This window comes from Trachypithecus francoisi, unplaced genomic scaffold (genome assembly GCF_009764315.1).
Source record: "Trachypithecus francoisi isolate TF-2019V2 unplaced genomic scaffold, Tfra_2.0 Lachesis_group4, whole genome shotgun sequence".
Taxonomy (NCBI): Eukaryota; Metazoa; Chordata; class Mammalia; order Primates; family Cercopithecidae; genus Trachypithecus; species Trachypithecus francoisi.
Window position 1 is genome coordinate 29,284,695 of NW_022681469.1, and position 24,981 is coordinate 29,309,675.

Genomic DNA, 24,981 nt, shown 5'->3' on the forward strand with positions numbered 1-24,981 from the left:
AGTAGCTTGGATTACAGGCGCCCGCCACCATGCCCAGCTAATTTTTGTATTTTTAGTAGAGACGGGGTTTCACCATGTTGGCCAGGCTGGTCTGGAACTCCCAACCTTAAGTGATCCACTCACCTTAACCTCACAAAGTGCTGGGATTACAGGTGTGAGCCACCACGCCTAGCCTAGGATTTTTTAAATTAGATTTTTCTCCCAGAACATCAGTGTAAGAAAACAAGTTATACATGAAATGTATGAACTAGAGCTGGTCTGGTGATGAGGCTCGCAGGGGCTCTGGGCAATCTTCAGTGTCTTCTTTACGGAGGTCCCCAGCGTCGGAGCGGCACAGGTCGGAGACCACTGATCTCAAGTAGGACTACATTTTAGAAAGCAGAACAAGCTGCCCCGAGATGGAGTTCCTTTTGCCTAAGAAGCCAAGTGCTCCTATAGAGATGAACAATTCCACTTCCTGTTGCCACATTTTGAACTATTTATTGAATGAGGCAGTCAAAGACAGAAGGGGAAACAACACAGAATCCATGCTCTGCTACTGGGGTTTTGCTTTTTTCTTCGTCTTGGCAACTTCTCAAACTATTTGGAGGTTATTTCACCACAAAGGAACATGGACTTTAAAGTCCCTGGATAACTTCACAATGACGATAAAAAATAATAATTAAAAAAATAACAAATTGTAGAACTAGGATTATTTATATGTAAATTTCCCTCCCCGCCCCCCATTACGTACAGAAAAGAACATATAAAGAACATTAGATAGTTTTATATAAAACAAGCAAATACAAGAATCTGAAACTTCTCTCAAAGGTTGAGCAAGATGTGGAGAATCTTTTAATGTCGCATTAAAAAAACACATTAAATACACTATCACACACATGGGGAGAGCTGGGAGGAGGGAGGAGGAGCTGTTCCTGTACTCAAGGAGCAGAGCTTTGACCTGTCGAAAAGTCAGGTGAATTCAGCCACGGGAGACTCAGGGCTTGCAGCTGAGAAAGACAGAGTTAACGGTTATCAAGAACACCCAGTCAGTCAACACCTCCGAAGAGGCAAGCTGCTCCCAGCCTGGGCCACCAGGCTGCATCCAGGAACACGGGCCTCCAGGAGGCCCTTCTGAAGCAGGGCCTGATCCAGGAACACAGCAAACACCCTCAGCCGTTGTCTGTGGTCAGGTGTCCCTTCTTCCCTTCCGTGTACTGACCAGGCCCAACCAAGCTTAGCTTCCAAGATCACACGAGATCGTGGACGTTCAGGGTGCTGTGGCCACAGACCAGGTGTCCCCTTCCTGTTCGTTCCAGCGCCGCCTCTGTGAAGCTACAGACAGCTAGAGAAAATTGCTCCCACAGGTGTATCCTGGTCTAGGAAGATTTTCCTTTCCTTCCTTTCCCTTCCAACCCCTCCAGCCCCCTTCCCATCCTCTCCCCTACCATGCACGCACACACACAAGCACACTTACACGCACGCACTCCTCAAACCCCTAATACTTCTGTTACCTTCAGTTCATATATACGAGCAATTCAGGACTGACCTTAAAACCAGAGCAACATTTTAATAGTCATGAGATCAAGAAGGATTCCTGGGAAGGAGAGGAGATGGGAGGCTGAGGCCCGGGAGCTTTCGAGACATTCATCTGCCTGTGGCAAGGTCAGCACCTGGGCCAGCCCGAGGAGCGTCTCAGCTGGCAGACCATGCAGCCCCTGGACCTTGCAAACACATCTCTGACCCACCCCATGCTGGAGCCTCTTTCCTCAGGTGAGTCCAGCAGGGAGAGTTCTGTGTGGCCACTGGGAGGCAGCTTTGGTGAAGGGCATGGTCACCTCCGCCTGAGTTTGTCAGTAGCTCAACGCATGACCCTGGTATGAACAAAAAACTGGGTGACTGTGTCTGGCCACGTACCCTACCACCCACTAAACTGGGTGAATTATTGTTTCCACAGCTCACCTTGATTTCATACAGATAATTCCATGCGGGTTTCATACATATATATATATGTATATATATACTTTATGTAAATGTGTATGTCCATATGTACACATATACATATATTCACACTCACACATACACACACATAAGTATACACACACATTTCCGCAGAAAGAAGTCCTGCCACAATTTGGCTTTTTTGGGACAGTGAAATTGACAACGCAGTTTCTTACTCCACCAATCCCAGAAAATCAAGAGTGGTGCTTTAAAAAATGCAATTCCAAAATCCGCTGCCTTTCTTCCTTTTAAAAAAAAAAGGTTAACAAAACTTTTCTTCCAAAGTCGAGAGACTTAATTCCATTTGATTGCACCTCTGCAAACGTGTAAAAAATTTTGAAGTAGACTAGAAAACGATGCCATAATATGGCTGTATGTCACTGTTCCAATGTCACCACCTCCACAGCTTGGCCGTCCATGGTGACTGTGCTGTCTGATATCCTGGTGGTCACAGGAGCCATGGCCACCTGCACTGGTCCGTTGCCCTGGGCGAGGCTGGTCACCACAGTCTGGTACATGCTCACAGGGATCTGGACCAGGCCTGGAGAGACAAAGAGAAGACCATTAGTGGGGCTCAGGCTCAAGTTCCCGGATGCTGGCTCAACGGGGGCACCCAGCATTTGAGGTATTGTGGTCGCCAACCCCAAGTGATCACATACCCATGGCCCAGGCACAAAGACATCTCTTTCCCACCCATGAAAATGTTTTTCATTAATTTTTTAAGATTTATAATTGATATATAATAACTACTCATGTTTATGGGGTACAATGTGATGTTTCAATGCATGTAGACATTGTAGAATAATCAAATCGAGATAATTACCATATTAATCTCTTTAAAGATTTATCTTTCATTGTGGTGACAACATTCAAAATCTAGCTGTCTTGAAATATAGACCTCATTGTTACTCACTACAGTCACCCTACTGTGTAACTGAACACCAGAACTGTTATTCTTCCTTTGCACCTGCTGGCCAACCTCTCCTGCCCCCGTCCCCAACCATTCCCCAGACTCTGGTAACTATTATTCTACTCTCTACTTCTATGAAATCAACTTTTTTCCATTTTAACTTTTATTTTTTATTTTTATTTTTTAAAGAGACAGGGTCTGGCTCTGTAGCCTCGGCTGGAGGACAGTGGCATGACCACAGGTCACTGCAGCCTCGAACTCCTGGATTCAAGTGATCCTCTCACCTCGGTCTCCTGAGTAGCTGGAACCACAGGCATGTGCCACCATGCCTGGCTAATATAATTTTTTTTTTTTTGAGATGGAGTCTTGCTGTGTTGCCCAGGCTGGTCTTGAACTCGTGGCCTCAAGCGATCCTCCCATCTTGGCCTCCTGAATAGCTGGGATTATAGGCGCGAACCACCAAGCCTGGCCATTTTAATTTTTTAAAAACAGACTATCAGGAAAGAAAAGTTTGGAGGAATTGTGGAAACATGCCTTAGGGTAGGGCCTCCCCAGCTTGCCGTGAGAGGGCCCTGCCTGCCTCCGCAGCTAGGAAGCACAGGCCTGGCAGGTGTGAAATGTCCCCAGCCTGTCTTCTCCCTCTCAGAAAAGGCCACCATTACTTTCCTTTGATATTTGGCTACACTGCCTTTTTCAACCCTCTTTCTGCCTATGCTCAAGTCTCTCTCAGCCTGAAAAGAAAAAAACTTGTCCCTCTCCTATCCTATCTTCTGGCCACTGCTTCATCTATGTGCCTTCCTTCATAGTCAAGCGTATTTATTAATTTATTATTTTTAAAGCCTAGGTCACTTGTTTCCTGAGTGTTAGATTTCACACACCAGTAAAATGCCAAAACACATTTTGGTGTCAACTTAAAAAAAAAAAAAAGACCCCATCTACTCCCTAATGTCACTATTATTTCACAGTAGAAAGGATGGCTTAAAGGAAGCAGCACATAACCTCCATAAAGGTAGTCCGGCCTAAAAAGGGAAAGCTGATAACTTTTTTTTTTTTTTTTTTTTTTTTTTTGAGACGGAGTCTTGCTCTGCCGCCCAGGCTGGAGTGCAGTGGCCGGCTCTCAGCTCACTGCAAGCTCCGCCTCCCGGGTTCACGCCATTCTCCTGTCTCAGCCTCCCGAGTAGCTGGGACTACAGGCGCCCGCCTCGTCGCCCGGCTAGTTTTTTGTATTTTTTTAGTAGAAACGGGGTTTCACCGTATTAGCCAGGATGGTCTCGATCTCCTGACCTCGTGATCCGCCCGTCTCGGCCTCCCAAAGTGCTGGGATTACAGGCTTGAGCCACCGCGCCCGGCCCCGGGAAAGCTGATAACTTAATATATTAAAAAAAAGGATTCCCAGTAAGTAAAGCAGTAACTAATCTATACATCAATCTCTCTTTCTTCTGAAACTACAATTACAGGGAATGAGGAAAAAAGGATATAAATGAGGGATGTCAGCATTTTTTAGAAGATGCAAAGCAAGTGTGAAATGGTTCTAATTTATCAGAGAAGTGGAAGGGGCAACTCCTATGCTTCCACAGGGCTCAGGACATAGAGGCCTAGCTACTGCAGAAAGAGATGAGGCCAAAACTGAGAATGAGTGGGAAGTTTGAATTTAATTGATTAGACCAACCCCAACATCTAGACCTAAAGACCTTTGCTCAGTGGGGCCTCTGAGGTTCACCCACTGTATTGAAAAACTGACCCAGAGAGGCCCCTTTTAGTTCTTTTTGACATTTAAATCATAGGCTACTTTGATGGAGATAAAAATTAATTTAAAAAAGGCTTGTCAAAATATTTTCTAATGCAAAAAATCAAATATAAGATTTTCTTTTCCAATGTTAAATTGTATGTAACTGTTTTCTAGGAGCAAGTTCTGCCAGTTTAGGGATACGGGGTAAGCATTCAACGATGCAATGAGACTTCATGAAGTGAGACTTGCTGTTCGGGTGACAGATCACTAGAAACCCTGGCTCCTCTGGTGTGCCCTCACACAAATGGAAGACGTGGCCAGTCGCCCCCACACTTGCAATGCAGGCCTGAGAGGAGGAGAGAGGCCAGCCTCCATGTGCACATGGGCATGGGGGAAAGCAGGCTGAAGGGCCAGGCCTTGGCCTACAAAACTGTGGGCTTCAATTTCTTTCAATTAAACCTTTGCAAATGGCTCTTAACTATCTTTAATCAGTCCCTCTTTCAGTTCACCCCTTCCCAGTCACTCAAATTATCTTTATTATTATTTAAAAATTTTTTTTAAAATAGTGACAAGGTCTCACTATGTTGCCCAGGTTGGTCTCGAACTCCTGAGCTCAAGTGATCCTCCTGCCTCAGCTTTCCAAAGTGCTAGGATTGCAGGCATGAGCCACCACACCCAGCCAAATTATCTTTCCATAATGTGTTACTCCCCTCATCTCAAACATTTAAATTCCATGGTTTTAAAAAGGTTTCCAAAGCTTATAATAAAGCTCAAATGATTTAGCATGGTCTTCAAGGCCTCTCATGATTTGCCCTGGTCCATCTTTCCAGTCTCATCTCCCTCACTCTCTCACAGGTGCCCTGTGCTCTAGGTGCCCCCCACCCCCAGACTACTCTCAGTTCCCCCAATCTATCAGCCACACTCTTTTGGGCCTTTGCTCAGGTTATTCATGAGATAGACTTATCCCACACTTCTTCCCTTTACACTGGGGTCAGTTTTCCCTCCTTGTGGAACCTGCCCCATCCCAGCCTCTTCAATGCTGGAGCAGCCTCCTCTGGATTCTCAGGAGGCCCAGGGACAGCCATGGATAAGCCAGCTGGGCCAGTTGATGCATGTCTGCAACAGGCCTTCCCACTTGACAGAGGGTGCTTTCAAGATCAGGCCTGGCTCTGTCTTATTTCACGTTCCTCACAGTATGAAGTATAAAGTGCGCCACAAGTTGCTATCAGCATAGCCTCAAGGGCCATGTACTGCTGGCCTCAACCAGTGTGCAGCTGGGCCCTCTCCCCAGCGTCTAGATTCAAGGCATGGGCCTGAGTATATATATGTGAAGACCATACAACCTCGTTAGTCCCCTGCCTCCTCCCAGTGTATCATGATCATGCTCTCCTCTGGTCAAACAGGCAAAGTTAACGAAATCACCCAAAATGCCCAGTGGCAAAGCCAAGACACCTGTGTACTCCTCCAGGGAACCCACGTGCTGGCAAGTAGCAAGCAAAACCAGAAGCAAAGGTCAGCTTCATTTCACTGCTCTTGCCTCTGGGCTCCATTCAGTTCCAAAAGCTCCAGGCTTGGGGAACCAGTCCCCTGCTGTGCAAACACAGTGACTACAGTGTGCAGGGAGATCTTTTCTAACTGAGCAACCATCTGGGTTAGGGCTGGTGTGAACAGAAACTAAAAGAATTGTCAAAGTTGAATTTCTTTCACCCTGGCTGTGATGTGTTTGGGTTTCCTGTGATGTGGGTCCATGCCCAGTTGGTAAAATAGTTTTTATAGTATCACGGAAGATTGTCCCCAGAATAAAATGAAGCAAGGTTCTAATGCAAAAATGTATCTATTGGCTGATACTGCCATCATCAGAATGATCTTCTGAATATCTGACCTGATCTTGCTGTTCTCCTTCACAATGCTTCAGTGGTTTCTGGTGGCTCACGGGATATCAAGTCCAAACCCCTTTGCAGGTACTTAAACTCTTCACGTCGGCCACTGTTGTTCAGTTAAGCCTAGTTATCCACTAATCCCCACTCACTTCACACGCCAGCCAGATGAACTACTTGATTGAGGTTCTCCAAGCACACACCTCCATGCCTTCTGCCTGGAGGGGGCTCCTCCCCTTCCTCCGAGAGCTAGCCCCAGCCTCTCTCCTCCCCATCTTGAGTCCTCTTCTCCGATGCTCCTCCTGGGCTCTCTGTACAGGCTCCTTGGAGGCAGTGGCCTCATTCATCCTCACTGCTTGCATGTCTTGTCCCCAAGGAGACTGTAGATTCCTTAAGGGAGGAATTAAGTCTCCATCTTTGAGTGGCCAGCAGTCAGCAGGTGCTGGAATGTTTTCTACTACCATGAATGAAACCTGCCTTCTAAGATTTAACATGTGTCCCTTCTAGGGACTGCGTGATTAAGGTGGGTGAGCCTTAGGGTGATGAGGCTGTTTTGGAACAAGAGCTTCCAGCCAAGAAAAAAAGCAACTTAAAAAATACTACATTCGGCCGGGCGCGGTGGCTCAAGCCTATAATCCCAGCACTTTGGGAGGCCGAGACGGGCGGATCACGAGGTCAGAAGATCGAGACCATCCTGGCTAATACGGTGAAACCCGGTCTCCACTAAAAAATACAAAAAACTAGCCGGGCGAGGTGGCGGGTGCCTGTAGTCCCAGCTACTCAGGAGGCTGAGGCAGGAGAATGGCGTGAACCCGGGAGGCGGAGCTTGCAGTGAGCTGAGATCCGGCCACTGCACTCCAGCCTGGGAGACAGAGCCAGACTCCGTCTCAAAAAAAAAAAAAAAAAGATTCCATCTTCTGTACTCCACCCCAGACAGGGAAGAAGCACATTTGGCCACACCTGGGTGAGGAAATGGTCCCTACCCAAAGCTCCCAGGGATGAGTAACTGGTGAGGACAGCCACACACCTTAGAAGCCCAGGAGAGGGAGGCCATAATGGGAGTCATTTCATAAACTTGCATGCCTTGGAACCCCAATTCTGCTATTTTCTACATAGTTTCTCTCTACTGCCACCTTAAATAAATGCATGACCATCCCACTGTAGGGATTTTAAGACCTCTCTCTCTCTCACACAGCCATTTTGACATGGGATTAGATTAAATCGCCTCAGTGTCTCTGACCTAGCAGCCTTCATGTCCCTGGCAAGGGAAAGGGGGAGGGGCTGGAGGCCTGGAAGCCCAGCGTGCACTAAGTCGGGCAGCTGCCCTTGGAAGAGAGATGATTAAATGCTGAGGTACAGTAATCAGGCTGGGACTGTCCCAGCATCTGCTCAGCCTGCCCCTGATTAGCCCTAATCTAGAGGCGCATGTTAATCCAAGCTTGTATTCTGGGTCATTTCGATTGATTAAGCGACAGGAAGCCCTTCGTGTTCTACTTTAAGGGGTGGAAGCACTCCTTTTTCTTTCTCACAGGGCCCCTGTAGAGTCCTGGTAATGGGACCCTTGGCCTCAGTACAGCCCCTTTCCGAGCCCTCTCACCCCCGCTGCATGTCACTTGACTTCTGCTGAGACCCTCGAGAAGTCACAGGGCAGGGCTCCTTCCCTTTCACGAGTCAGAGCCAGAACCACGGGGCTCATCATAAAGGCACATACTTCTAACATCCTGAAGATTTTAGTATTTCAGAGCTACAGACAACCTTAGAGTTCACTCAGTTTAGTAAATACAACCCGTCTTTTTTTTTTGAACTCAAAAGTAAACATAAAAATTTTATTAAAAAAAAAAAAACCCTCGGCCGGGCGCAGTGGCTCAAGCCTATAATCCCAGCACTTTGGGAGGCCGAGACGGGCGGATCATGAGGTCAGGAGATCGAGACCATCCTGGCTAACACGGTGAAACCCTGTCTCTACTAAAAAATACAAAAGAAAAACTAGCCGGGCGTGGTGTCGGGCGCCTGTAGCCCCGGCTACTCGGGAGGCTGAGGCAGGAGAATGGTGGGAACCCGGGGGGCAGAGCTTGCAGTGAGCCGAGATCACGCCACTGCACTCCAGCCTGGGTGACAGAGCGAGACTCCGTCTCAAAAAAAAAAAAAAAAAAAAAAAAAAAAAACCCTCAACACAGATCAAAGGAGGGCTGATTTTGTTCCCCAAATGACTGAGTTGATGGTAAAGTCAGGGGCCCAGGCCTTTGATTTGGGAGTTTTTCCATATATTAGAATGTCCTTAACACTTAACACCAGGGCCAGGAAGGACCCAGAAGGGAGAGGACTGTCCTCTTTGGGCCCCCTGCTGTTTTTCTTCTCAAGCTTCATAGTAAAGTTTATAGAATTGGTCAAAATGGAAAAAAAGGTCAAAGATGACTCGGAAAGTTCAGGTGCCAACACAAAGATTTCCTCATCAAGCAGCAGTCAAACCCAAATCTCTGGAAGAACTGGCTGCAGGACCACATATCCCTGTCAAGGACAATGAGGCCTGACATGGCTCTATTTTTTTTTTTTTTTTAAATGAGTATCATTCTTGAGCCAAAATGGGGAAACATGCTTTTCCCAAGTCTCCACTCTTCCCAAATAAATGGCAATAACATTCTTCTAGTTGCTCAGGCCAAAAGCTCTGAAGTCATCCTTGACTTCACATTCACATCAACCCACCAGCTGATTCTCTCCCTTCAAATACAGACCCCAAATTCAACACTTTTCCTCCTGCCTCCCTGGATAAACACTACCATCTCTTGCCTTCCTTTGTAATCACCCTACTTTAGCACTTGCCAGAGGGATCTTTTAAAACTTCCATACAAAGTGATGCCTCTGAAATCACATTACATGGGTGGCAGATTATGACATCTACTCATAAGCCTGGCCTTGCACGCTGCAAAACAAGGGGCCATGAGGTTTTACAGGGGTCTGTCTCTGATGGTGGCACCAGGGGAGCACTGTGGTAGACCATGGGCGCCAATGAGAGTTGCTTTAAAGGTTAGGGTCACAGCCTTGCACACTCTGGATTTATCATTCATGAGCCAATCTACTCTCTTCCAGCACTCTCCTGGGGCAATGAGTTTCATCACTTGGCTATTTGTAATGGAATTTACACACACACACATATGTGCATGTATATGTGGAACTGGAATTTATTTTATTTGAGGGAATTTATTTTTCCCAAGGCTAACTTCTTTCAGTATTCAGTATTATTGGATGAATAAGTATATATATCATGGTTAACATCTTAAAATATTGTTTGGCAAAAGCAATCCCATAAAAAGATTACTTTGCTTTCTCCGATCAGGAAAATAAAGTCCAAATAGCTAATAGTTGAAGGAGATTACGTAGCCTTTCCCGCAAGCACCGTACTCTACCCCCTCATTACAATCACGTGTCCCCTGGATGCCATGTGAACTTCCTCAGGCAGGTCCCTCTGTCTGGAATTAGGCCCTGACAGTCTCAGGCCAGTTCTTCTGGCAGTTTCCACATGGTTCATGGGATTGCCTCTGAGGGGACAGCCTACTTGGTTTCTCCCTCCTGTGACTTTATTGCCGCCACTATTCATTTGGCCCAGGTATGTGCTGACCTGTTCCCAAGGAGTTGCTGCTTTTCTTTTTATAAATCTGCATGCTTGCATTGTTGGCAAGACTGTTTTTTTTTTTTTTTTTGAGACGGAGTCTTGCTCTGTTGCCCAGGCTGGAGTGCAGTGGCATGATCTCAACTCACTGCAACCTCTGCCTCCCAGGTTCAAGAGATTCTCCTGCCTCAGCCTCCTGAGTAGCTGGGATTACAGGTGCGTACCACCATGCCTGGCTAATTTTTGTATTTTTAGTAGAGGTGGGGTTTCACCATGTTGGTCAGGCTGGTCTCGAACTCCTGACCTGGTGATTCACCTGCCTCGGCCTCCCAAAGTGCTGGGATTATAGGCGTGAGCCACCGTGCCCAGCCGAGGACTGTCTTTTAATGCTGAGCAACTTGAACACAGTAGGTGCTTAATAATTGAATATGATATAAAAATGAATCATTGATCATACTCTTCATGATTTTCAGAACCCTCCACAGACTGAACAGCTTTAACACCTTTTACTGTGATCCAGAATGAAGTCGAATTTTCTCCACAACCACATTCTCATGGTGCTGTAGATCAGGTGCATTTTATGTGAGAAAAAGTAGGCTGTTTGTTTCCATTAAAGGCTTCACAGTCAGAAAGACCTATATCTGAATCTTGGTTCTGCTGTTCAATGGCTTATGAGCCTGTTTCCTCATATGTAAAATGGTGATCACTCATCTTACAGGGCTGCTGAACTAGATGGGATGACACATTAAAATCTATTACAGTGCTTGGCACATAGTAGGTATATAATAAACGCCACTGCTTTTGAAAGATGACTCTGAGTACGAAGTTTGATGAAGTCTGGCTGGGGTCACAGATGTTAGACTAAAGCTCTCGGGAAACAGAAAGAAAAGCAGAGACAACACAGGTCTCCTTTCAGCAGTGATTTTCTCCTGCCAGGAAGCACATCATTCGCCAAAGGCCTTCAAAGATGTAAAGATTAAAGATAAAAGCCATGAAATCAGGGCAGATGGACTGGCAGGCGGCTTCCCTTCTGAAACACAGCAATAGTCAGAACTGGCACTGCACATGACGTAGATGAAGCAGTTGCTAATCGAGTGCATTTGTCAATAAGCAACCAGGCGAAACCACTCCTCAATATTAAGAATGTGAAAAATACGATCAGGGCAGTATGATGTGATGTCATCACCCTGATACGTTTCTGAAGTCCTCTAGAAACTAACAGGCTTTAGCCTAGCAGAGCACAGGACTGCAGGGCTGTCGAAATTATCCAGCACCATAGCAGGCCCTCCTCCCCTCACCCTGCGACAAGATAGAGCAGGACAGACAGCCTGAGGAAGAATGGGCCTTTCATTTGCCCTCACAGTCTGGGAAACCTTTGGGAATTGTTGTTTGCTGTAACTGAATCTTTCAGCCCGAAGGCCTTCCAAGTTGGTCATGGAAATATCTTTAGTTGGTAGAAAAATATTGATGGCTGTTCAGAGAAAAAGAGAGAGCTAAACAAATAATAAACATGACAGTTGGTGGAAGAGAAGTAATTCTTAAAACCCAAAGGAAAATTTACATTATGTAATGCCTTCTTTAGTTTATGAACATGAATGCTAACTATGTACATCAAGGAAATACTGGCCCAAATGGGAACCGGGACCATGATTAGAAAGGAGGGAATACATGAGTAAGAAATGAAATTACAGATTATATTGCTTGAGTTTTTAAGGAGCCAGCAAGGGTATCTATAGGTGTTTCTAGGGGTGACAGGCAGGAAGGAAGTCCTTTAAAAATCTTCCATTTACAGGCCTGGAAAAATACTTACATCAGTGGCTGACGTCTAAGAAAGCCACTATATGAAGAAAAACAGGCATGGTATGTGCCAGTATAGAAGTGGAAGAAGATAACAGGAAATCAGTCAAGAAGCTCGTCTAGCAGGCAGACATCAGTTAGGCTGAGAATACCAAGGACTAGAAGGAAAGAGGACATATGTAGGGCAAGAAGAGGAAGGTCATGAAGAGAACGTCAATATCAAACAAAATGGAGGTCCAAGTAACCTCATGATAGTAGGGCAAGCGCGGAAGAGAAAAAGCATTTCTTTCCCAGTGGTTCTGTTTCTGTTCTATTAGCTCCTTCTGGGACATTTAATCTCCCTTTTCCGCGTTTCCTAAGTCCAAGGCTTTTGGGTACATTTGGAGGATTTATGGATTAAAATATGTCTTACATCTGGCAAATAAGGAATATTCTCATGAAGCCAAGAGCAGCCTCACAGGTGCCTTGGTGCACAGGGTGCTTTTCAGCACCCAGTGTTTTCTTCTGTCTTGCTGGACCATCTCAAGACTCAGAGAAACTGCTTTCTGGAATAACATTCAAAGGAGTGACTCTGGTTGAGACTGGGTCACTCTATCTTTTGCCTGATTTTGCAGACCACCAGGAAGCTTTTCATGCCCCGCATCCCACAGGTCAAATATTAAAACTGAATTCATTTTTACTTTATTAGTAAATATATCTGAAAACCTATTTTGGAGATATAATATCATGATTGCCTTTTGAAATTACTAGAGATGCCCAGGAGCATTATGAAATCAGGGTTCTGTGTTTCAGTATTCAGAACCACCATGGTTTATTATCTTGAAAATTGAGCTCCCAATGTGGGGATGAACAAGCTAACTGCAAGGCCTGTTGACCCTGCCAAGAAGGCTTTAAACTGAAGACGGCAGGAGAGAAAGCATTCTGCTAGAGCTTGTGGAATATGCATGTGCTCTGGAGCAGCGGTCCTGAGCATTTTTGGCACCACGGAGTAGTTTCGTGGAAGACAGTATTTCCATGGATGGGGGGTTTGAAGGAGATGGTTTGGGGATGAAACTGTTTCACCTCAGATCATCAGTTCACAATAGGGTTCGTGCTCCTATGAGGATCTGATGCCGCTGCCGATCTGACAGGTGGAGCTCAGGTGGTGATGCTCGCTCACCTGCCACCCACTTCCTGTGGTGCCAGGGGTTGGGGACCCCTGCTCTGGAAGACATCTGATCTGACTACAGAGAAGGGCAAGGGGTACCCAGTAAATTCCCAGAAGAAATCACTAGGAAGAAGGGTGGGAACAACACTCAGGTTGAGGTGTGTGTGCCAGAGGATAGACATGCAGAGTGCACCAATATTTTAAAATGGAAAGTGGAACCCAGATGACAAAGAGAAGAAGAAGAAGGTCACCAGGAGCCTGCAACAGTCAGGTGCAGAAATGAACAGCAGGTCCAATCAGGAGTTACTCAGAGTTAGGAAGGGAGATTTGTTTATTTTTCTGTTATTATTATTTTCAAACTTTTTCTTTTTTTTTTAAACTTTTTATGATGGAAAATGTCAAATAGGTACCAGGAGAGGGAGGAATACAGCGAACTCCCGTGTGCCTGTCATCCAGCCCCTGCCTCTTCTATCCGAGCAGGGATACACTGAGGCAACGAAGCTTCCAAAGATGTACTCGTGACTTTTCTCTTGTATTTCTTTTCTTTTCTTTTTCTTTTTTCTTTTTTTTTTTACTCGTGACTTTTCATCCCCTCACTCAGCATAATCTGTAGAGCACCATTTAGGAAAAAGCCACAGAAAAACTAAAACTTTTTAAGAGCACATAAAGGGCAGAATTAAATTTGCTCTGGGCAGTGAGACACCTGAAAAAAGCAGATCAGTAAGTGGAAATAGACAGTAATGGGGCTTTAGAGTCAGATGGAGAGAAATCTATCCCAATAAACTTCATCAAATTTCTCTCCTGCTTTTCCTGTCTGAACTGTACTTAGCATAGCCAAATTGTTAATGGGGACAAGTTCTTTATAAATAAAGAATCCCAACTAGAGGTGGGAGGATCACTTGAGGCCAGGAGTTCGAAGCTGTAGTGCGCCATCATCGTGTCTGGGAACAGCCACTGCACTCCAGTCTGGGCAATGTAGTAAGACCCTGTCTCTTAAAAAAAAAAAAAAGAATTCCAGCTAATCAATGCAAAGGAAACATTTAACACTAGAAAAATCCGATAATCAATGGTTACTAAAACGATCAGGTGACCGAGTGAGGGGGACTGCACAGAAGAGGAATCCCACCATCCATGTAGGAAGCAGCGCCTGGAATGACAGCCTCACAGTGAATCTATCCTCTAGCTGCTTCCTTCTTTCCCCAAAGATGAACCCACCTGTGGCTTTGTCAGTCAGGATCCACTTGCGACCTGCACGATCTGCCATAAAGAGGCCTGACAATAACACAGAACTGTTAAAAAAAAAAAAAAAGCACCGGGCAAGATGGGCCACCAGCCCCGCTGCGGCGCTGCAGCTTCCCATGCACATCCGGTGCAGGGTGCACAGCCTCGCTCCTTCCACCCGTGAGGAAAGCCTTCGGCAAGCATGCCAGCACCAAGTGCTAATGTGCACTTAGACCACCAGATTTTAGTTCAGTTGAAGGGAGAGGGGGTCATTTCCCTCATATTTCCCCCTCGCCATTGGAATTTGTGATGTAATTTTCTTGTAGCACTTACCTTCCTAATTATGTCTTCTTTAAGCTAATATGAAAACTAATTTGTATTCCCTAAGTACCCAGCAGCTGGGTCGGGGGCGGAGGAGATGGTCCAGGCTTATACTGGCTCGCTCAGAGAAACTGCCCAAGGATTTAAAATGTGTCACGAGTAATCTGCATGACAGATAATCTGTAGGTAACAAGTAAGAGTTGACTATATTCACATTTGCAAAACCAACAGGCCACTTCTGTATCTTAGGACCACTATGAGGATAAATAACATCATGCTTACATGACTTAAGTTCTTGAGAAAAAAGACACGGTCTAAATTTGAAGTAGTGTTGTTATTTTACGTGGGCTTTCTCCAGGAGTCAAAGCAACTGTGCAGTAGCTACTAGACACAGACAAATGGAAGAAGCAAGATTAAAGGCCCTGTCCTTGGTCCCAGGAGTTGCTGGAAATGGAAAGTGTTGGCAGCCCAGCGTTCCACGCCCAGCAGCATTGTCCACACAATGCACAATTCGTTTGCACACTCTTGGCTCAAGTGTTCACATGCCCTCTTGTTTTAATAAGATGCTCCGTTTAATGAGAAAAGGACTGTCTGGTCCAACAGCAGGGCTGTGAAAGCTTAATTAGGAGAAGGCCAAGGAGAAGGTCAGCTGAAAGTGGACATTTCTAAAATTAAATTCCCTTCTCATTTTTATGATTCAGGTTTTTTTTTTTTTTTTTAAAAAAAACAAGGGGTAGGGGTGGGAAAAGGACATGAAATCCTTGGAGGAAAAATTACAAAAAGCTGAACAAGAACACAGTCTAGGTAACATGGCTGGAAGGGGTTGTTCCAGAAACATTCAGGCAAATTTCATTTTTCCTTTCCAACAAGACTGCACTAGAAACTCCCAGGCTTCCTTAAAAGCAGTCGAGGCATTTCAAGAGGTTCAGACCAACCTCAAACAGTGCAGTCCACTAGAGCTTCCTGTGATGATGGGCACGTTCTGTCTGAGTGCTGTCCAACACGGTGGCTAGAGCGCTTGAAATGTGGCCAGCATGACTGAGGAACTTATTTTAAAATTTTATTCTGTTTTAAACAGTTTAAATAGCCAGAGTACAGCTCTAAAACCTTTCCAGAGCTTCCAGTGTGCCAACTCCATATCATAAACGTGCCTCCGACAGACACATACACTCACACTGTGTAACACTCTAAGGGTTGCCTTTGTTGAAATGGAAACTCAATCTAAATTGGATGCTTTGTATTTACCTAAAATATAGTTTTCTGGCATTTCCCTTATTTAAATCACAGGTTCTTTCCTTTACTGTCATACCTCATCAACTTATTTTAACACCCTCCAGCCCCCTAGGACTCTGCATGAGAAACTATCAGCATGTGAAAGCAATGCAGTGTAGATGCACGTTACAGTGCTGCAGGAATACGGAGAGGCTGGGCTGGGCGGAGTCAGAAGACTGCTGGACGCCTCTCTAGCAAGCCAATCTGATAGCATGGTCTTTGTAGTCTCCCTCACAGCAATGTCTCAGTTTCCATATTTAGACTCCTTCAATGATTCTCAGATTCAATTGCTAGGCTTTATGATGGCAAAGTTTTTTTTTTTTTTAATCAATTTCACTTCGAAAATCCCATTTAGGCTCTGAAAATCTCTAAATTGGGGCCTTTCTAATAATGAAGATTTGGTGTAATTATAATGTCACAGGCAATTGTGCTGACAAAGCAAAACCAGTATGTCTCCTTGCCAGGCCTTTGCTCTCAGTCTGACCAACAGGAGGAGAAAAGAGGCTTTGTCAGGAGCAGATGTGTACTGGGAGGCCCCAGGAAAGCAGATCTGTTGAATGAAGCAGGTGCCACTTAGACATTCACTTCACTGACTCCAACCACAACCTCCCCTTCATTTGATATCCTGCTCTTGGCAGGAGGATGGAGAAAGAGCATCGCCCAAAGAGGAAGCACGTTTGTCCTGTTCAGATTACTGCTTCTGCCAGGCTGCTGCTGCTGCTGGGTTCTGCACATTTGCTCTTTATTAAGCAAATGTTAGAGCTGGGTGCTGGCAAGTGAATCCCTGTATTTACACAGGTAACCTGAGAGCCAGAGGGCCCCAAACCATCCTGGCTGCGAGGGACAAGCTATTAGAGTTAATAACAGGATACTGACATTCCTTCAAAATCCTAATGGAAGTATAAATAAAAAGAGGAAAGTCCTCTTTACCCAATAACCTGAAAAACTTTATTCTATAAGAATTTTTCCTGTTCTGATATTCTGATTCCTGTGTGAACGGTGATTAATGCCCTTTTTACATGCTCAATTGAAATGACTCCAATTAAACTTGTCCGATTACGGCTCTGGATTTGGTATGCCAGAAAAAAAAAAAAATCCTTTACAGAATAGTGCTCACAATGATAGGCACAAGATTCAGTCTTGGTTTATAAGGAGCTGGAATAATCTAAGACCAAAATCTGCCTTTACATACAAAGACTCGGAAAGATCTGCGGACCTAAAGGGAAGGAGAATGAGACAAAGAAGCATGTAACTTGGCCTTGAGGACACCGCGGATGGAGAGGAGACCACAGTCAGTGGCATCCATCTGCCAGATGGCAGGGACCTTCTTGGGAATCTGTCCGGGAGCCCTGACCTGAGTTGTCTGCTCGGAATGTCCCTGGCTCAGATTGGTGTTCTGTTCATAGGATGGTGTGCTGGCTCATCGAGTTCCCCAAGCTGAGAATACCCAAGACAGGCAGACCAAAGAGTACATGAATTACGGAACTGAAGTACAGAAAAGCAGAGTACATGAAGGTATGCCAATGGGGCTTGACAACATGTGCTAATTCCCTGTGGGGCCCTGACACGTTGACTGGAGGCACCCAGTCTTTCACATGAAAGGTATCTAAAAGCTGTATCTGAAGGACATGGTCATGGCTTAGATGAACACTAAGAATAGAGACTGCCAGCTAGTGGCCTATCATCTCATTGTAAAGGCCCTCTATGTCCACTTTTGATCTGCAGTCTTTAAGCCTTCAAATAGTAGAGCCTAGGTTAGCAGTTCCTGGCATACAAATGATGAATGCCCGAGGCTACCCCAGTTTATAATGGTAGAGAGAGAATGACACATCCCCTCTGGATGTGCAGACTACACAAGGAACCTAAACCTGCAAAGAGGAACAGGAGATACTCTCATGAGGCAGTGCTGGTCTTTCTGGAGGTGTCCACAGCTCAGCATCTCTGCAGGAGGCAAAGAAAAGCACCAAAGAACCCTGGCAACTGGAAATCCCTCCAGCTATGGGGGGTATGCCTGAGGAGCGACAGGAAAGCCCTAGTAATTCTAGAAGACAGAATCTCAGTATGCCTGAAGGATACGATGGACTTCCACCAGGAACACAGGATTCCTGAAGTAGGGATCCTTGTGGGAGATTCACTACCACCTCTCTGCAAATGAAGACTCACTGGCCCCGGCCCTAAGCATGTGTGTCAGAAGTACTAAGAATGAACCTCCGAAGGTTACTTCCCTTCCCATTCAGTGTGAGTGATTAATCATTATAATGGTAATCATCGTAACAGCAGTTGCAGCAGTGGTAGTCAACAGTTACTGCGTGCCTCGGATGCCCCAGCTGGTAAAGACAGTAGGATTATAGTCTCTGCTACCCCTCAAATTAGTGCCATCAATACATCTCCCAGGATGGGGGAGACTGGGGAGTCAGGAAAACTGCTACCTCTTCCCGAGAGCTATTTTGGAAGGCACATTGGACTTCAGGAGGTCATTATGAAGACAGGGAGGGAGGACACATTTTAGAAGTGAAGAATCACCACTGAGCTGTCCCTTCCCCTCCTCAACACCATGAAAAGGTTGGGTGAGAAACACACATGGGGCAGAGAACTGTACCCCTCTTTGAGTGTCTAGAATCAAGAGCCCCAGTGAACATCTCTGTGCTCCCATTTCTCAGCAGCAGCTCTGTTTCACTGTGAAATCTGGAATTCATCCAATAGTCATGGCTCCTGTCAGCCTTGTGACCATCAGGCTTTGGATATTTAATCTTTTGGCGGGCTACTGTAAATCCATTAGAGCACCTGGCTGCAGATACCTGTAGCCTAGAAGAGAAACTTGCACTTGTGAGGAATCCAAGTGGAAATATGCACGTGGCCTGAGTCATGAATAAACTCACTAGGAAGTGAGTCTCAGTGTCGCCACTGTCTCCGGTCTCAGGTTTTCCTGCTTGGACTCTGCAGTGCTTAAAAATAGATTAGTTCTCCTTGCAACCCTCCTACCCTGCTGTTTACTGGCTGTGGATTACTGCAGTCACATGGGTAGATTTTTTTTTTTTTTTTTTAAAGCAAAGCCATGCTGTTTATGAGCTGAGGAGGTCACTGGAAGACAAGGCTCATCAAGTATTGGTGGTGTCCTCCCCTGTGCAGAGGGGGCACAACTTGCCAGAAGAGCGCAGTGTTATTGATACAGCCCTTAGATCAGCACTACCCAGTAGAACTGTCTTCAGTGATGGACATGTTCTGTATCTGCACAGTCCATTAATGTGGCTACTAGGTACATGTGCCTGTTTACATTTAAATGTGAATAAATTATAATTAAATTAAAAATTCAGTATCTCAGGGCGTATGTGGCTATTCAGCACTTGAAATAGATTGTGACTAATAACTACCTTCAACATTTTATTTCATTTTAATTAACTTGCATTGAAATTAACATGTAGCTAATAGCTATCCTACTGGACAGTACAGATTTAGATGTTAGGTTTTGGTATCATGTTTTTATTTGCCTCTGCTAAGATTTACCATGACTCTTTGACTTCTGAAGTCAGTAAAACATACCTGCCACCATTCCTTAAAACAATCCTGCAAAGGAGTCACCACACCAAGTACTAGCATAACTAGATGAATAATGAAGACCATGATTTTCATTTGTATTATGCCTTCTTTACTTTCTAGGCTGGATAAGCTGGCAAGAGGGAGTAAAAGGGAAGAAGGGAGTTTTGTTGGGCAGTACAAAGAGTACTGGAGATCTGGTATGATTTCCAGTCTTACTGTTTAATAGCTGACAGATCCTGGGCAAGTCCTGGCTTTAGCTGCCCCTGAACAGGGCTTGGAAGATCTGTTCTACTCAGTTTACTGGGCGAAGGTAGAATAATGCAGACATTGCTTAGCCATTTGCAAGGAGATGATGGTGGCAGTGGTGGTGGTTGTAGTAGTAGTAAAACAACAAAATGAAAGAATGGACAATGAAAGACCCTAAATAATTACGCTCAATGCATATAGCCAAAAGGCAAAATTAGAACCAACTGAAATGGTTATTTTCCTGGTATGACATCTACCAACATGTTTCCCAGAATGAAAACGATTCATCTTAGAGAAAAGTTAGCTGAGTTAAACGGGAAAAGTCCCTGTCTGCAAAGAAAGACTATTTCCCAGGGGGGCGTGTGGAAGACCCTAAGAGACACTGCTGTCCCAGGGTGCTGCACCACACACACTGTTCAGTTCCCAGGCACAGCCGCCAGCTCCCAGCTCAGCTGGAGCCGCAGGCCATGCTCGCATACTGCCCTCACTCCTCTTCATTTTGATCCACAGCTCACAGCTCTCCTTATAAGAAGGAATCTTTTCAGGTCTATTTAAAAAAGACCTATGATTCCAAAGGAGAAACAGTTGTAATACACAGGAATCTTCATTTGCTTTTTCTTACAGGACAGACGATGCCTCAGCGCGGTCTGAGACCAGCACCCTAGTGTCTTCATTTTCTCTCAAGTCACTCTGTCAACAAGGGGGTGGGAGGAAAGGACCATTGACGTTACAGGAGGGCAGCCTAAAAATCCATAGCTACCAGCTGTGCTGCTCTTTGGGGACCTTGAAGATGAGAGGCTTGTATGCTGGGACTCACAGCTCACACAAAAAACAGTTGCTTAGGGGTTGCCTGCTACAAGTCCTAAGGCACTGAGCTTGCCATCTTTGGATGAAAGCTACAAATGGTATCACAATGTCATAGAACACAACAGTACTTTTAAGGCTATTATGCTATGGTGACTGAAAATGCACTCTTACACTGGGACTATTTAACACATTTATTTAAACTTTAATTAAAATAATGAGGCAAAAAGTGATTTAGTACACACTGGAATGGCACATCAGCAACCTTTTTGGGGAAAAACAATACAGTTCCTAAATTAATTTAACATTTACATCTCAATGGACTCTTGTGAGAACAAGCCCGTATGCTGATGTGTCCAGGGAACGAGAAGCACAGAAAAAGGTGGAAGGAGAGACGCGTTTTACAGCCCAACATGCGGAGGATTGGCACTGTCCCTCTCACTTGTAAAGAGCTGGAACAGAGGGACATGCAGTAAGTAAAAATGGATGATGGTGGTGACAAAGAGGAAAAAATGGCAAAAGCTACCTTTTGTGATGGAGGTGAAATACAATGCAGCTGTTGAGATTTGAAGACAGATTGTGCCGTTTTAGGAGTAAAAAGGCCACACTCATGACTGCAAACTATGTACAGAAGAGAAGAGCAGCCCCAGACGAAGGCACATGATAGAGCCTTTAAACAATGTCACCTTGTATTTTCTTCAGTCAAGATTATAGAAAGGGCTTCTGCTCTATTCCCATTTTTACAAGATCCACCTCTGCAACATACATCTTCAACTGCGTAAGGCAAGCATTCAGGTCTGTCTTAAAGACAGGAAAGCAGCGTCTACATAGTACTGTGCACTCTAACATATGTGAGGAACGATGGAGAAGAAATTGATGCCGACAGCTAAAGAATTTTATATTTATGATGCATCCCTGTGCCAGGCACTATGCTAAGAACAGGAATCATCTTGTTTAATGCTCACAACTTCCTTCTGAGTACAGAACTATCATTATCCTAATTTTTATAGCTAAGGCTTAGAGAGGTTAATTTGCTTGCCTAAGATTACAGAGCTTGTTACAGGTTCAGCTTTTAGGGTATCCAGCTCTGTGGGACCTCCCCTCTCCCTTGCTCCTCCTTTTATTCTCAGTGCTATACCAGGTATCTTCAAAGTTAAATGATCCTCACCACCACCTTCTGTAGTAGAGGTTCTTAACCTTTTTCTGTGGGCTGGAGATGAACAGGGGTGGGGGCGGGAGTGGGAATGCCTCTGGTCTAGTTACACATTCAATCAAAGCTATAGATACCCTCCCTGCTGCTAGCAGAGGTAAAGAAAAAAAAAGGTGATACCAAAAAAAAAAAAAAAAATACCTTTGTATAGAATTTCTCAGGGTCCATAGACCCCAGGTTAAGAATATCTTATTGGGCTGGGTGTGGTGGCTCATGCCTGAAATCCCAGCACTTTGGGAGCCCAGATCATTTGAGGTCAGGAGTTCAAGACCAGCCTGGCCAACATGGTGAAACCCTGTCTCTACCAAAAATACAAAAAATTAGCTGGGTGTGGTGGTGCATGCCTCTCAGGAGGACATGTTCTGTATCTGCACAGTCCATTAATGTGGCTACTAGGTACCTGTGCCTGTTTACATTTAAATGTGAATAAATTATAATTAAATTAAAAATTCAGTATCTCAGGGCGTATGTGGCTATTCAGCACTTGAAATATGATTGTGACTAATAACTACCTTTAACATTTTATTTCATTTTAATTGCATTGAAATTCAAATAGTCACATGATGAGACAGTGGGAAAAAAAATCCTATGGTTCTTATAATACACATAAAGTTGGTTTTCATGGGAAATTAAAACATGTGTTGCCTCCTTTGGCTCTAGCTGGGTTTGCTCTAGCTGGGTTTACCACTTTTATAATCAGTACAGAACAGGCTTTACAGCCATCCTGTCTCACTTGGGAGGCCTTGCAGAATAGAAATGTGTGTTCTCTCATGCAAGGACCTCACCCAAGAATCCTGCTTTCTTGTCTGAACTTCTTGTTGGTCCTCACCCATCTTCTCTCTTACCCCTCTTGCTAAAAAGATTTAACTTTTAAGAAAGTATTCTAATGAGCATAGTTGAGATTAAATTCTGCTGGGAAAACATATGTATTTTCAGAAGTTTTTCATAAGGTCAAAGAAAACAGGGATGTGAAAAGGTGAAGATTGTTTAGTGCAAAGAGAAGATAGAATGTTTTTCCCTAAAGAAACTTCTACACTGACTTAACTTGGTAGTTAGAATGCATAATAAAATGTACGTTTGTTTTACAGTAGCACAGTAAGGCAGAGTGGGGTCTTATAGTTTTATTATTTACTTATTTTATTTTATTATTATTATTGTTATTTTTTGAGATGGATTCTCACTCTGTCACCCAGGCTGGAGTGCAGTGGCGCAATCTCGGCTCACTGCAAGCTCCGCCTCCCGGGTTCACGCCATTCTCCTGCCTCAGCCTCCCGAGTAGCTGGGACTGTAGGCGCCCGCCACCACAACCGGCTAATTTTTTGTATTTTTAAGTAGAGACGGGGTTTCGCCGTGTTAGCCAGCCTAACACGGATCATGAGCCTGACCTCATGATCCGCCTGCCTCCGCCTCCCAAAGTGCTGGGATTACAGGCGTGAGCCACCGTGCCCGGCAGTCTTATAGTTTCAGATAATGTTATGCTGAAGTCTTAAGGTGGAACCTCAGCAGCAAGACTGTTGCCAGGACCAGCGCAGAACGTGGGACATGCTACCCTGAAGATAATGCGAAGGGCTGCTTCTTCTCTAAGTGTAATGACAATGCCTTGTCATTAGCTTATTTTAATTTTAATTTAATTTTTATTATTTATTTATTTATTTTATTATTTACTAGGGAGTCTCACTCTGTCAGCCTGGCTGGAGTGCAGTGGCGCAATCTTGGCTCACTGCGACCTCTGCCTCCCGGGTTCAAGCGATTCTCCTGCCTCAACCTCCTGAGTAGCCGGGACTATAGGTGCATGCCACCACGCCTGGCTAAATTTTGTATTTTTAGTAGATTGGCCAGGCTGGTCTCGAACTCTGGACCTTGTGATCCGCCCACCTCGGCATCCCAAAGTGCTGGGATTACAGGCGTGAGCCACCGCGCCCGGCAGCTTTAATTTTTAAACAGCCCTCCAGTCCATTTCTCTTCATTCAGAACATGAGGAGGGAAGGTTGAGACCCCTAGTCTTAACTAGGGCAGCATAGGTAGTGGGTGGTTTCTGAGTCTTCAGTGCTGACCGGCGGAGAGAGATGTGCTCTTCAAAATCTCTGGGGGACCCCAAGCAAGGGCTGTAGGCAGAGCCAAGTGGAAGACCTGGTGAGGAACTGGGGAAACAAATAAGCCAGTAAACTTGCTCCAGGCAAAAACGAACACGCCCTTGACCCTTTCCCCAGGCTCCACAGTCCTACCACCTTGGTCTCAACTTTGCTAGAGACAGGTGGGAAGGCTGAAAGAGTCCTGGCCTAAACTGAAGGGCAGCAGGAAGGCTCGAGCAGAGGCTTCTAGGAGCTGAGGAAACAACTCGTCTGCTGGGGTTCCTTCCTTCTGAACATCACCTACTTCCCCTTAGTTTCCCTGGCTCTAAATAGCACCCGCAGCCCACCACCCAACTCTAATCAAGATGACACATTCACTAATTGCAAAGTACTCTGCTCACCGAAAATGTCTGAGGCTGACAGCCAGCCAATGACGAGTTCTGCAACCGGAGAAGCATACAGACCTGTCAGCTCCTCTGGCCAGCAAAGGCAGGCCCGTGTGTGTGCAGAGGGAGGGCTGCTGAGCCAGGGGCACTCGGCAGCATGAACCTCCAGAACACTCCTACAGCCCTCACAACAGCTGGGCAGATGGGCACTGTGGCTACACTAGACTAAGGCAAGCAGCCTCTGGCAGGGGTGGGGAAAGGTTTGACATTTCCAAATGTATTTGTTCAACAATGGTTATCACCTTGTATTTGTGGGGTCTAGGCAGGAACCTAGAGCTCATATCAAAGGGAGACAGTGTAGTACACTGGTTTGGAAACAAATTGCCTGAATTCAAATTCCATGTCTGCCACTCTCTATGTGAACTTGGTTAAGTTACTGAAACTTTTTGTGTCTCAGCTTCCCTGTGTGTTAAATCAGTTTAACAGTGTTTACCTCATAAAGTTATTATGCGTTTTAAATATAATGCATGTAAAACACTTAGAATGCTTGTACATAATAAGCATTATATAGATTGTGTTAAATGAATAAAATTAATGAAACAACAAGATTGAGAGACAGAATGCAAGGTCAACAGGTAAGAAGTATGCTGATGTCTCAGGTCAGAGAACTCCATAAGTGGGGAATGCCCTCCTAACATCTTTTTTTTTTTTTTTTTGAAATGGGGTCTCACTCTGTCATCCCGTCTGGAGTGCAGTGGCGTGATCTTGGCTCACTGCAGCCTCGACCTCCTGGGGTCAAGGAATCCTCTCGCCTTAGCCTCCCGACTAGCTGTGACTATAGGCATGAGCCACCGTGCTGGGCTAA

At 45.1% G+C, this 24,981-nt stretch overlaps 1 protein-coding gene across 12 annotated transcripts in view; it reads right to left on the minus strand.

The window, feature by feature from the left end:
- Positions 1–460: 460 nt before the first annotated feature.
- NRF1 (nuclear respiratory factor 1) overlaps positions 461–24,981 on the minus strand; it is a 151,039-nt gene continuing 126,518 nt past the window's right edge. For 4 of the 12 annotated variants that reach the window (XM_033194510.1, XM_033194511.1, XM_033194514.1 and 1 more), the window contains 2 exons: positions 14,263–14,319; positions 465–2,521 (listed from right to left, as the gene is read on the minus strand). In XM_033194510.1, coding sequence (XP_033050401.1) covers positions 2,358–2,521; positions 14,263–14,319 — 221 coding nt within the window. In that variant the 3' untranslated portion in view covers positions 465–2,357. Of the gene's footprint in view, positions 2,522–14,262; positions 14,337–23,520; positions 23,800–24,981 lie in introns of those variants that run through there. The other 8 variants (XM_033194516.1, XM_033194515.1, XM_033194517.1 and 5 more) reach the window with 4 other exon arrangements.